The 15,672-nt window shown below is 28.7% G+C and overlaps 1 protein-coding gene across 1 annotated transcript in view; it reads right to left on the reverse strand.

Annotated features, from left to right (window-relative positions):
- The window catches only part of LOC111632167 (basement membrane-specific heparan sulfate proteoglycan core protein-like), a 208,133-nt gene that overhangs the window by 59,003 nt on the left and 133,458 nt on the right, over positions 1-15,672 (reverse strand). The window contains 7 exon segments of the mRNA XM_023376533.1: positions 2,135-2,191; positions 2,310-2,591; positions 7,724-7,898; positions 7,975-8,081; positions 11,140-11,201; positions 11,281-11,367; positions 12,057-12,184. Of these exon segments, the coding sequence (XP_023232301.1) occupies positions 2,135-2,191; positions 2,310-2,591; positions 7,724-7,898; positions 7,975-8,081; positions 11,140-11,201; positions 11,281-11,367; positions 12,057-12,184 (898 nt within the window).

The following is a 15,672-nucleotide window of genomic DNA, read 5'->3' on the forward strand; positions in this document are numbered from 1 at the left end:
AATTCTGGGAGAGGTAGATTGCACAAAGACAAATCGGAATTATATAGCAATACCAAGTCATAAACACCATCTTCATGTGCTAGTGTATAGAAAAGATGAAATGAAAAAGCAGCACATAAGAGAAAATGCTTCTTATTATTCAAAGACATTCATTGTGAAGTGTATTGAGGTTACAGGTGTTCAAAGTTGTGACCACGAACTGTAACACATACTTGACATCACTGACATAGGGACTCGTGTACATTTTGGAAAATTCTTGGCGTCTCATTCTTCCAAAGCAGCTACAGATATGTATGCTACAAGGACCTCATCATTTTCAACAGGGGTGTTGTAAACCAGTCCTGTAATGTAACCCCAGAAGAAGTAATCAAGACATGTTAAGTCTGGCAATCATGGAGGCCAATGAATAGGACCACCATGTTTAAATGATAATGAATGTCATTGCTGAAATGGGCAGAGGCCCCAATTTGTTGGAACCACATTGCACAATGCAGTGACTGAGGAGCTTATTGTTTGTGAATTACTCTGGCAAGATGTCCTCCAGAAATATCCAAATGGCATGACAGGACATCGCATTGCTATATAATTCCGATTTGTCTTTGAGCAACCTACTCCTCCCAGAAGTTTGTACACACTTAGCTGAATCATCCTGTATAATAAAAGAAAACTGTTTAATAGACAATTAAACATTCACAGTTAAATGTATTTTTCCTTCATTGATGATCTGATTACAAAATTAAATATCAAACTTTCTCATATGATATTTTAAAATGTAAATTAGCTTCTATATTCAAATTTGAATGCAAATATTTTAAGTTCCAATCAAAGCACTAAATATTAAATAAATTTCAGGCTATATTGACAGCAAAGCCAGTGCCTTTTTTAGTAAGAGCACTGAGCAAACACTGCTATTCTGTATATGTAATGATTAAGTCAAACAGTACCTAGCTCAGTCTTAAAATATCTTTCCTATATACCAGATGTGTCAAACTCATTTAAATAATGGGCCATTAATGCAACTGATAAGATTCACACAGGCCACATCACTTTTCAAATTATAATTTTAAGAAAATTTGTAAGTGAGAATGCAGGAATATAGATGGGACAATTAAAACATATTATGTAGTTCAGTGAATTCAACTCAACAATATATAATTGCTATAGTATTGCTTTTATTTAAACATTTATTTTATTTAATGTACATATTTATAAAACTAAAATTAATTGTTTTCACTGGAAACTTGCCAGTGCTATCTTCCTCCTCCTAGTTTTCCAATATCTGGCTTCAAAGACTGAGAAAAATCTTTATTATGGAAGATAGATGTTTATCAATTAATCTTAATCTGTCAGCCGTTTTATTTAATTTCAGAGCATTCAGAGCAGAAAAATCACATTGGGGACTGCCAATTTGACATACTTTCATCCTATATGTCTAAAAAATAAATTCTCTTTCAACACCTGTTCCATTTTTAATTTTCATTCTACAGTCTTATCTGAAAATCTTTCTATAAAGCTAAAAGTCTGTATTAATTCGTTTATTTGACTTTCATTTATAACAAATTGAAAATGTTGGGTAACATTTTCAATTTGATTGCAAGATTTGATTTTTTAAAGAATTAAAATTTCTGATCCTGAAATTCTCAGAACAAAATTTTCAAGAAATTAAATTTTTTTTCCCAATATAAGAAAAATTTTATAAGATTTGAGACTTTTATAAAATTAAATTTAAAAATATAAAACAAATGTGTTGAATTTATTATAATTTTAAAATTCAGTAAAATGAATATNCTGTTGTAACATTATTGTTTTACTTTGTAACGGTATGTTCTAATTATACTTTGTATTTATATATATAACTTGGCATGTAAAACTCTTCTTGTAAAAAAACTTGCAAACTTCTATGTATCAACCAATTGCTGTTAGTACATAGTACTATCTATGTTTGTAAATCAACAAATGTGCTTAATTATCAAGAATAGTCATGTAAAATCAAAACATATACCTGCAATTTTACAACGATACTGTACTGTTATTTTATGTCTGTAAAACCAACTAACAAATATATTGTATTATAATACCTGATTACAGAGCCGTAACTAGGCAGGTGCAACAGGTGCACCCGCACAGGGCCCACTTGGAAGGGGGGGGCCAAAACNAGTTAGTTGTGGTTCTTCACTAATAGTAAAGTCATCTGTAAAATATATTCAAAGAAAATTGACTGAAGTTATTAATTATTCAAGAAATATCTTGATAGAATAATAGATATGGATAATTTATTAAAATAATTATCTAACATTACATTTACTAACCTCTCTCAATAAATAAAACAGTTCTGATTGTTTCTGTTCCAGCAGAGTTTGTAGCCATGCAAAAATATTCAGCTTGATCACTTGGTCGAGCAGCAGGTATACGGAAAACTCCATCGATAAATGTAGATTGTGGATTTAATTGGTTATTTTGGCCACCATGCCAATTAAGGGTTGGCTGTGGAAATCCTTCAGCAATACAACGAAATTCAACGGACTGTCCAACTTTAACAGTCTGAAAACGAGGTTCAATGCGTACTCTTGGTGGAGTAGGTCTACCTGTACCTAAAAAGTTAAAAATATATTTTTATTGCTTGTGTATTTCAAAGAACTATATATATAGATTATATGTAGATTATTATGTAAAATGATTTTGCTTATAAAGTTAATTTGTTTTTTGTGAATGGAATCACAATTTACAATTAAATTTAGTGCTTTAAATCATTTTAATATTATATATATTTATATCAAATTGATAATTATAATTATCATCTTTTTTGTCATTTCAAGAATCAATGGTTTTCTAATTTATTTATTAGAATAATATTCATTTAACTACATAATTTCAAATTAATAAAGTATTTTAAAGTGCTAAATACCATATAGTCAGGCATTTAACCTGTGGGTTCGCTGTGTTTAAAACACAATTTGAAAGAGGATGCAGGTTCATAAATACAGACATAATTATGTAAGAAGATTGTAAATTGGAGAGACTAACTTGCACTTATACTTGTGCAAGTATAGCGAATACATTAAAATGAGCTATACAAAGGTTTTATTTTTGTTAAAATTAAGCTTAATAATAAAATAAAATTTCAAAAATAAAAACATAACAGTCTTCAGGAAATATTGGTTTAAAAATGCACAATATTTCATTTTTATACAGGGTGATTCAGCTAAGCATGTACAGTACAAATTCTGGGAGAGGTAGATTGCACAAAGACAAATCGGAATTATATAGCAATACCAAGTCATAAACACCATCTTCATGTGCTAGTGTATAGAAAAGATGAAATGAAAAAGCAGCACATAAGAGAAAATGCTTCTTATTATTCAAAGACATTCATTGTGAAGTGTATTGAGGTTACAGGTGTTCAAAGTTGTGACCACGAACTGTAACACATACTTGACATCACTGACATAGGGACTCGTGTACATTTTGGAAAATTCTTGGCGTCTCATTCTTCCAAAGCAGCTACAGATATGTATGCTACAAGGACCTCATCATTTTCAACAGGGGTGTTGTAAACCAGTCCTGTAATGTAACCCCAGAAGAAGTAATCAAGACATGTTAAGTCTGGCAATCATGGAGGCCAATGAATAGGACCACCATGTTTAAATGATAATGAATGTCATTGCTGAAATGGGCAGAGGCCCCAATTTGTTGGAACCACATTGCACAATGCAGTGACTGAGGAGCTTATTGTTTGTGAATTACTCTGGCAAGATGTCCTCCAGAAATATCCAAATGGCATGACAGGACATCGCATTGCTATATAATTCCGATTTGTCTTTGAGCAACCTACTCCTCCCAGAAGTTTGTACACACTTAGCTGAATCATCCTGTATAATAAAAGAAAACTGTTTAATAGACAATTAAACATTCACAGTTAAATGTATTTTTCCTTCATTGATGATCTGATTACAAAATTAAATATCAAACTTTCTCATATGATATTTTAAAATGTAAATTAGCTTCTATATTCAAATTTGAATGCAAATATTTTAAGTTCCAATCAAAGCACTAAATATTAAATAAATTTCAGGCTATATTGACAGCAAAGCCAGTGCCTTTTTTAGTAAGAGCACTGAGCAAACACTGCTATTCTGTATATGTAATGATTAAGTCAAACAGTACCTAGCTCAGTCTTAAAATATCTTTCCTATATACCAGATGTGTCAAACTCATTTAAATAATGGGCCATTAATGCAACTGATAAAATTCACACAGGCCACATCACTTTTCAAATTATAATTTTAAGAAAATTTGTAAGTGAGAATGCAGGAATATAGATGGGACAATTAAAACATATTATGTAGTTCAGTGAATTCAACTCAACAATATATAATTGCTATAGTATTGCTTTTATTTAAACATTTATTTTATTTAATGTACATATTTATAAAACTAAAATTAATTGTTTTCACTGGAAACTTGCCAGTGCTATCTTCCTCCTCCTAGTTTTCCAATATCTGGCTTCAAAGACTGAGAAAAATCTTTATTATGGAAGATAGATGTTTATCAATTAATCTTAATCTGTCAGCCGTTTTATTTAATTTCAGAGCATTCAGAGCAGAAAAATCACATTGGGGACTGCCAATTTGACATACTTTCATCCTATATGTCTAAAAAATAAATTCTCTTTCAACACCTGTTCCATTTTTAATTTTCATTCTACAGTCTTATCTGAAAATCTTTCTATAAAGCTAAAAGTCTGTATTAATTCGTTTATTTGACTTTCATTTATAACAAATTGAAAATGTTGGGTAACATTTTCAATTTGATTGCAAGATTTGATTTTTTAAAGAATTAAAATTTCTGATCCTGAAATTCTCAGAACAAAATTTTCAAGAAATTAAATTTTTTTTCCCAATATAAGAAAAATTTTATAAGATTTGAGACTTTTATAAAATTAAATTTAAAAATATAAAACAAATGTGTTGAATTTATTATAATTTTAAAATTCAGTAAAATGAATATTATATCATGGTAATAAAATTTTAATCATTGTCTAAGTAATGAAACTATTCAATTGCTGCAATAAATATAATGTTTAAAAAATGACCAGGGCAATAATTGTATAATAAATTTAGAAAATGGCCAGGACATTTTTGTTTAATCGACATTATATTTTTTATTTGTGCTATCACCAGAATAAAGTTTTTATAACATTTTGCATAGTGATGAGAACAATCAGCCTCTAACAAAAGGTTGAGTCTGCCATAAGACTTGTTTCCTGATGTGTGAGAAAGGACAAAAGAAGACTTAAATATAATGTTTTAAATATTATGTATTAAAATTATATGACAATTTAAGTTATTTATTATTATGTAATGATGCCATTATATATACACACTAGGTCACAAAAATATCTGAACACCTATAAAATGGAAGTTTTTTAGTTATCACTCATTTATTGCTTGAAATAGGAAAAAATAATGACAGATGTAAAATTTTCAGATGTTTTTCACATTAGAAAACGTATTTACATGTACAAAAACATTCATCAAAAAGAGAAATATATTTTAAAACTAGATATTTTTGTGATGTAAAAATTTTCAGACAAGAAATAATAATAAAATATTTTATACATTTAAGAATGAGTTGTGCCTTCTTTTCCTCTGATGATAACTAAGCATTGATTCATCCAAATTTTTATAACAGTTTTATCTATTAAATTCAAAACTCTGATGATGTTTTTAAGATCAACTTTGTTTGTTATTGATTCTGTTCTGATTGTTCATTCAATGTGATCTTATAAATGCTGAATTAGGTTGAGGTCAAGTGATTGTGGAGGCCAAGGAAGCACTTTTATACAGTGCATATCAAGAAACTGACAATGATCGAAAGCACACTTTGAAAATCAGTCATGCTGGAAAACAAACCCTTGATATCTTACCCTAATTTTAATTTTCTTACTGATTTCTGAACATTATTTAAAATCTATTTATACACATATTGATTCATTATTCCATCAACAAATTGCAGAGTTCCAACCAGGGCTGTGGAATTGTAAAAAAACACTCAACTCCGACTCCTGATAATTTTAGTAGGCCAATTCTGGCAAAATTAAAAACCAAAGAACAGTCATTTTATGGGGGACAGAGGCATTCATAGGGGGTACCCTACTCTGAAAGGAGCCCAGGGCATTTACCCAAATACTTTTATAGTTAGTATTTTTAATATTTAACTTACATTAATATTTATTTGTATAAAAAAATTAATTTTTAACAAAAGGATAAGATGATAAGAAGAAAAAGGGGTGTGATAAAATTCAACATCTACATATCTTTATTCTACAACATTTCTGGAAAGGTGAAATTGATGTGAAAAAGTTAGTTCAATGCATGATCTAGCTACTTCAGCTCCTTGTTCAGAAAAGAAAAATATATACTCTGTAGTTAAGTAAGTTAGTCTTGCTAATTCAGAAAAATAGAGTGCTCATTTAGAGCAGGGATAATAATTGAATTTGAATATTTTTGAATCATTCTTTAAGTCAAAACAATTTAACTACTAACACAAGTACTACAAAGAAAACTATATATTTAATAAATCAAATTGTTGCATTTTGTATTTAAAATAAATGAATTATAACAAAATACAAAAACATTTTAAAAAATTATTAAATATAAAATAAATTTTCTTTCATTTAAATAGAAAACTAAATTAAATTTGAAATGCTGGAGTCGGAGTTGACATATTTTTCCTGAGACTGACTCCTCTGGCCAGAAATCCCTCCTGACTCCAACTCCACAGCCCTGGTTCCAACACTATTTGCAGACATACAACTCCAAATAGCACTAAACTGACTCTACATTTCACTAAATCCCTAATCCCATCTCAATATTTTTGCACATGTAAATATTTTTTCTAGTGTAAAAATGTCTGAAGATTTCACAACTTTCTATTTTATGCGAGAAATGAGTTATAACTAAACAACTCTTCCATTTTAAAGGTGTCTGAATACTTTTGTGATTTAGTGTATGTCTATAAACTAAATTCAGCACAACAGCTACAGATAATAGGCCTAGAGATATTGAGATATTTATTATGTCTATTACTTTGACCTCTCTGAATCAGTTTATTCACACAATCATCCTTATCTTCATGTTGTTCGTTAGCTTGTAATAGTCTAAAATATTATTTGAAAAAAATATTTTATTTTTTACATTATTTCTGTAAATATAAATTATGACAAAATTTTGTATTATTTATTCATTACTTATTAATTTCCCTCTTATATAAAACTTATACTTATATCAATGAAAAAAAAAACTTTGTAAAAAAACTCATATGAAACTAGAAATAATGATATACATCATAAGAGGGTAATTAATAAGTAATGAAGAAATTGTATAAGTTATGTCAAAATTTTATACTAAATTATTTCTTCAAATAATCAAGGATTTTATATCTAAAATAATTTTATAAGATTTCTGGGTTTACCTAATATGTAATAATTTTTCTATTCCTGATACTTAAAAAAAAGTCAAGTTATTGATATTCCTAGAATTTTGATTTTTAAATTAGGACATTGATCTTTAAATTATTATCATATCATCCAAAGTCCTGTTATTAACATCTTAAACAATAGATTTTCATTTATTATGAAAGAAAGATACTTTGTAATAAAACTTGCTACAGAACAAGTAGTGTTAAATCTGATGTTATACAACTGGTTAATTTGTAACAATACCTTCAACTGTTAAAGTAGCTCTTTCTTGAGCAACACTTGTTAAATCAGATGCAGTACAAATATACACGCCAGTATCTTCTGGTCTGACATTTGTTATAGTAAGAACTCCACTTGCTTCTGTTGCCTGGCTTGGCATTACACCGCCTTCTTTTGTCCACACCAGTTGGTATACAGCCTGATTTCAATTAAAAGCTTTTAATAAAATTTCAATTAAAATATGATATATAACTGCAAATTAATGGAATATTTACATCACTGCTCTGACTGCTAGCAGAACATCTAAATGATACAGTTGCACCAACTGGAACTCTCTGATTTCTTGAATCTTCAATTTTAACCTGAATTGCTGGTCTGACACCTAAGAAAATTTTAACAACAAATTAAAAATTGGAAATTTATAAGCTGTTGAAATAAATATAAGATACTTGGCAAAACTGCTTAGCAAATTTTAGCAAAATTTTATGTAGTAATAATACAGTATATGATGTATTATCAAATTCATAACTTCTGTATTTTAATGTTCTAGTTATTGCTCCTATTTAGGATACATACTTCCTCTCTTTCAGAACTAATCAAAGATATATTATAGACTCCATTTGTACATAAATGAAAATGAAAAAATAGTTAATGTTTTCACTGCCATCCATCGAAAGATGAAATTTCATTGAGTATTCCAATTTGTTTTTTTCATGAAACATGCCATTGTTTCAAAAAATAAAAAAAAAAATTGTTGTTTTCATTTTAAACAATCTTTATGGAATTATATGCGATGATTAAGTCATTGGCACTTACTCAAGGACATAAATGATGAAAAATTACTATAATTAAATATGTCCTGGAAAAGTAAGGAGTCAAGCAATAAAATATAATCTTGAATATGTTATTACTATCTGGAATTGGAAGAAATAACATCCAAAAAAATAATGCGCACACAATTTACCAAAAATTTCCAGCATCTGAATGATATAATGTACTAATGATGTGATTTTGCGACAAATATAAGCATATGGCTGACAGCCATGAGAGCTTCATAATATTTTGTATTTATTAATTTTAGTTAGTCTTAGCCTTTTCTTTGTTCCTTTGTCTTCACTTTTTCTAGAACTTTCCTTTTCAACCCTTTTCCCTTGGGTGGGGTTGTGAAAGTGCACGAAATTATAATTCACCACGAAGGCAGACAGGATAAAAAATTTTATATATAATTCCAATTGAACAATTTCGCGTCTTTGTTACAGATTGATTCTCTTTCGAGGGATTCCAACTTCACAGTACTGTACAAGCAGTAGCAGGTGCTAAACTAAACTACAGCAATAATAATTGATCGTGGTATTTACAGCACGTATAATACAGATCCTGATCACGACAATATATATATATATATATCCCAAAACCTTAAAACTAACCTTAAACACTAACTTAACACTAATAGAAAAAAAGGGATAGAATTAAGAAGACAGAAAAAGTAGCATAGCAGACAGAAATAGTGATACCCGGGATTTTGTTTGTTTTTTGGTTTATTTCTTTATGTGTACCTTCGGGTGGGATAACACACATCCTTCCTTCTATAATTGGCCCATTGTCTTCTTTTTTTTTACACTTTGAATTTTTTTCTACAGTCGTCTTTATGACCTTAAAGCAGGATCTTCCTCTTAACTTAATTCCAAAATCTTAGGTCATTTATATTGCAACTTGAAGTATTCTTTGGTCATTGATATCGTGACTTGAAGTATTCTCACTACATCTGTTCACTTCACCGTCTGGCCCAAGAAAATGCCCTACCACCATCTCCTTTCACCTCCAGGTCCTGTTTTTTTCCTTTGTTCTTCACAATTCTAGGAACACGTAATCCCACCCAAGGGACAGGGGAAGATAAGAAGGTTCTAGAAGAAAATAGAACAAAGGGCAGAAAGAAGAGACTAAACTAAACTTAAATTAATATGTACAAAAATATAGCATACAGTTACAAGATTACCGATTCCAAGAAATTAGTAAGACAAAAGAAGAAGTAAGGCCCTGGGGCCAAGAAAATGGGGGGAGAAGCAGTTTGGGCTTGAATTCCAAAGACTAAGGATGGAGAAGAGGTAGTGCTCCAGATTGAGTATAAGACGATTGGAGACTATGAGGAGCCAAGGAATCGATAGGAAGGAATTCCTATAAGAGAACTTTGAAGGAAGCTATTGAAAGAATCATATGAAAGGTCTACAGGAAGGATGGGAAATAACATTTCAAGGAAAGCTCCAAAGTGGTGTCCCACCCAAGATTACAAACTCAAGAAAATCATGGGTATTTCCATCTTCCTCGTATACTATTCTTATTCATCTACTCTTCTTCCTTCTTTAGTTGTAAGTAGTATAAGTATTAGTTATAAGTTTCGCCCACATATAGTTGTCGCGCTCAATTAACTCGCTGTTTGTTAGATTAAATTTTAATGCCTACGTGTACAGAAACCAAGTAGTGTTGAGATCCAAAAGAAAAAAGAACCTGTTCAAAGCGATAATAAATTACTTTGTGTTGAAAAATCTAATGAGTATTTATTTGTATCAGTTCACTCACGGGACCTTGTACTTGTTGCAATGAACATCACACTATCTTTGAAATAAGTAGTAATGATGAAACAGAAAAGATGACATTACTAGCAGACTTTAGGCATACATGTATGCTGACTTGTTGATTGAATTAATTAGAATTTTTGAAATAGACATAGTTGGAAATTGATTAGAAATGGCTTTAAGATCACAGCATTACTGAACTTGACTAATTTTGACTATTAGTAAACATGCCAGTTTGCTATATATCACCATGTTGTAATAAATAGTCAAGTTTTTTACCAGCAATAAGAGTTTAATGAAAAAGCACTTTTGTTCCTCAATAGGATCATAATCTTATCACAAGTTTGATTTTTGTGTAATGTGAGGATTGAAAGTACTTGTCATTAAAAGTTATTGATTATTATTAGATTTTAAAAAAAATTGTCACTAGAAGTAAAAGTCAGTTAGTAATCAATTAAAAAATAGATATATTTTATTATTAATCTGCTAAATTTAGTTTAATATATTAATACTTTTTAAGCTTTCTCTTATCCATAGAGATGATAATCTAGCAATACACTCAGATTGAGTGAGTTCAAATGAATAATTCAAACATTCATTCAATTATCATAAATCAATCTGTATACAAATTAAATTTTATTCATCTTTTTAAAAATAACTTTTATTGTCTTACTAAAAAGTTCTATAACATCAAACTTTTCTCTAGAAATTAAAATGCTAAAAAATTAATTATAAATTTTCCTGATTTTTCAAAATATATTATTAAATTTGATCTGTTTTTAAAATTTGTCAAAATTTGTAAAGCAGTTTTAATGTTGCAAATATTTCAACATTTTTAATAATTAAGATAGATATTAAAATTTTAACCTCCTGGTATTTCACATCTACCACCAGGTTGAATGGGATTTCCTCTATATCCTGATGAGCATCTATAAAGTTATAATATATAAAATTAATATTTAAAGTATATATAATAACTTCAAAATGTTTATATTTATTTCAAGTTACCTTTCACAATTTCTTCCTGTGTATCCCAAAGGACAAGCATTGCAGGTTGGCTGACCATCAGTATCAAGGAAACAAGTTGGAGAGAATCTAAAAATCATTTATCATCTTAAAGTTGAATAATTGCATATAACAATTATAATCATTAAAATTTAATTATTGCATCAACTCCATATCCCTCTCTCCCTGGGAGAGATTAAAACATTTTTTATTACAATTAAATCTATATATTAAAATTAAATTTTTAATTTTAAGTTTCCAAATGATTTTTTAATCAAATTACAGGATATATCAAATTTCACTTATATTTTGCAGAAAAAGTTATCACAACAGAAGGATAAAAATCCATTCTAAACTTATGTGATTTTATTATTATTATTATTATTAGAATGTTAATAGCTGATTAAATTAATAAATTATATTAAAATTATCTAATAATGCTAAATTTATTTACTATTTTAAATTAACTGATACGACAAAATATTTTAAAAACTAAATCAGACAGATAGTGAAACCTGCATAAAATCTATTTTACAACATGCCTTCGATTTTGGATTTCTGTAACTTTTTTGAGAGATTAAAACTTTGTAATTTAACAAATTATTCAGCAATCTTATTAAAAATCTTATAAGTTATTTTTGATTATAAACAAACATAATATATTCATCATTTTCTAAAGTCTGTTGTAACTATAGGACTGCATTTTGTAAATTACAATCTTCATGCTTACACAGTAACATTTTACTTATAAGTTTATTTAATAAAAATTAAATTATTACTGATTTGATGGTGTAGTTAGTGGACATGGACAAGGTTTACAGTCTTCAGGAGTGCCTCTCGTGGAATCTCCATAATAACCATCTATGCATCGTTCACAGTTGTCTCCCATAGTATTATGTCTGCATCTCTGAAATATATATATTTAAAAATTATTTTATAATATATAATAGTCTGAAAATTTTCTCATTGATAAATTGACTGTTACTCAGTGAGTGAATTGCTCCTAATGCCATTCTCAATTCGGGATGATGATATATTTAATACTCAATTTGTAACATTTATATTATAAAATTTCTGCTTAATAATTTTCTTATCCAGGCTTGTAATATAAGCTTATTTCTGCTAAAAATATTTACAGGAGTCTGGCATGTATGAGTTAAACTGTAGTTAGTAATCTGTTCTGAATGCCACTTACAATTTGTCTTTTGTTTGTGAAACATGGTCTTGCTTTCAGTGTAAAAAACAACCATATTCATAGCAAATAGATGTAAATAGTTAGTAGTTGGCATCCAAAACAATATTGAAAAATAAGCTATGGTACCAGACAATAAAACAATTGAAATATAAAATCATGAAAATATTCTCTTATTTTTCTGAAGAAATAATGTGCTTATTTGATAATATTTTGTTAAAATGCTTCTCCTTACTAAGAGCCGGTTTCTCATGGGACACTGGATAATAATAGTGTTTTTCACAGCAACTTTTTCAGCATATTCAGTATAGCCTCTAAATAATGAAATTCATCTTCAGTCCTAATTCTTTTTTTAGTATTTGGCATTTTTTCTCCAACCAAACATTCTAATAATTTTTTCTTTGAATTTCAGACTTTCTAAGGTCGTGAAACCAGTTATTTGACAGACAGGAATGTATAATTATTTCCAGATTATGTAATGCAATGCAATTTTTTTATTCATATGATTGTTTGGTATTATCTAAGAAAAACAATTCTGCCAGATAACATAAGGCATATTATGGCTACATTTATTGGATTATTAGATATTTATATTTGTTTTTCTTAGCACTAAACAATAAGAAGCCATTTGATCTTATTCATTAATCTATGCCACACATTCATGTCAATATTAACACAAATGTCTGGCATAGATTGTATGGTATGCTATATATGGCTATAGATTGGTGGTCAACATATTTGAACAATTTAAAAATTTTGTTGATGTTTTAGAGTAGCACATATTAATCAAATAGAATGCAGATAAAATTTTATTTTGAATTTTTACTATATTGATACAATTTTATTGTTAGAAGATAGTAGGGATACTGATTCAATCTCCTCTGTTAGGAGTGATAGCAGAGTTAGTAATGCAGAAATTGGAAATGATTCAGAGATTTTATGATATTATTATTTACAACAAAAGCTATGTGGATGATTATTTAATTATTTGGAAGAATGATTGGCTGCAATTTGAAAAAATTGTACACCTATACATTCTCACTGTTATCCATCCATCTGTCTTTCCTTAATCTTGAGAATGGACTTGGATAGATGAAAGACAAGACTAGATATAGAAACCTTAGGGGCAGGAGATCCCGATTAACTATATAAGAATTTCCAATGCAAACCAAAAGTCATGTTGTTTAAGTTCAAAAATTTTCCCCTGAAACTTTATTGTTAAAAGGAAAAGTATGATGTGCAGGGACAAGCCACTACTAATTTGAGATGGAGAGCGCACATTTTTTATCTATTTAATTTAAATTATGATTAAAAATTGCAGCTTGACACTGTGATGATGTCACAATAAATAACTTTCTCAAGGATATTTATAAAAATGACCTTGGACTGATTTTAAAAGTAGAGAGATGAGGTAAAAAGATCATCTCTATAGTTACTTTCAGATAATTTAGGGATAGAATAAATACTGAAGTATATAGAAAAACAGTAAAGGAGTCATTGATAAAATTTGGATAGTAGTTATTAAAAAAGAATGAGCAATTACTTGTTGTGACATCATAACAATGCCAGGCTGAAATTTTTAATTTATTTAAAATTAAACCACAAATTAGTACTGTAGTGTCTTGCCCCTGCACATAATACTTTTCCATTAGGAAGATGACCAGCATGATTCCATTGCTAACTCCTTTCAGGGAAAAATTTTTTAATTGAAATAACATGACTTCAGGTTTGCATCAGAAGTTTGTATATAGTTAATCAAGAACTCCTGCCCTAAGTTTTCTACATCTAGTCTTGAATTTCATTTATCTAACATTGTTTGAGATTAGGGAAAGACAGACAACAGTGGGAATTTATAGGTGTACAATTTTTAAATTGCAGCCCAATGAGAGGAAAGGGAAAAGATTGAAAAAGATGAAATAGTTTTGACTTAATAGTACTACCATAATTGCATGCAGATAACGCATGGTGATACATATATAAACAACAATGCCTGAATATTCTATAATAAATCATTAAATGTAAGATAATTTATTATAAAAATAGGAAGATAGCAGTCTAAGTACTTAATATTCATACTAGATAGTGGTCAACATCCTAAGTTTAATAATAAAAATTACAATAATTTTTTGAATTATTGTAATTTTTATTATTAAATTTAATATTCGTACTAGACAGTGGTCAACATCCTACCTTAATAATTAATGTAAAATAATTTATCAAAATATAGCCTAAATAATCTGGTATTAGATGATTTAATCCATTATTATTTATTTTTTATTACAATATCTACAATCAGAAAATAGGCAATAAGCTGCTGATAATAATAATAATAAATGCTAAAATAAACTTGGAAAAAAATAGAAAACAATTTTAATATCAATAAAATCCAATGTGACATGGATTGGAGAGTTAATTACTCAGCTATTAAATTTATTTCAAAAAATGAAGCAATAAAGTAAAATGATAATTATATCATATTTGGTGTGAATTCAGTTGACAATATGTTGGAAATATTATTGTGTATAAACAAAAAAATAGTCTTAGCTTGACTGTTCAATATTTTAAAATTTATACAATAAAAAAAATGAGTTAATATACAATAAACTTGACATCCTGAAATGATAGCTTTATATATAGAGTGGATTGATGCAGAGCAAATGAATTGAATAAATCTAAAATCTAGGTATGTACTGTACATATATGGTTTCAAGAAAAATCACAATGGTAGATGAATATGTCTGTAGTGTAACAAGGATTTTCATATTTTCTAAAGATGATCTTCAAGACTTTAGATAGAAAAAAAGCTGTTTTTTGAATTTGCTTCATATCTGGTTGTTGTCTGTTAGTTTTATTAATGGCTATACAGTAGATCCCCCTATAAAACTGTTACCTATAGTTATGATTCCTATAAGACAGCAAAAAAATTGTGGCGGTATCCGTACACAATGGTAAAAAAACTCCTATAATTATGTAAAACGTCATCGGGCAGCCGAACTACTTTCCCACCATCCGTAGCGCCACGCTACAGACGTTTAGGCAGGTAAATTGAGTTTAGTTTCATCTGTACATATAATTATATATAAATTAGGCACTATATATATAATTATATATTAACTTAATTTATTGTAACTTTATTATAATTATATATATACTTTCTGCTATCCAGCGCCACACTATAGAGAGTTTAGGCGAGTAAGTTGAGT

Source organism: Centruroides sculpturatus, unplaced genomic scaffold, assembly GCF_000671375.1.
Source record: "Centruroides sculpturatus isolate CEXI.00-Female unplaced genomic scaffold, Cexi_2.0 scaffold703, whole genome shotgun sequence".
NCBI classification, from domain to species: Eukaryota; Metazoa; Arthropoda; class Arachnida; order Scorpiones; family Buthidae; genus Centruroides; species Centruroides sculpturatus.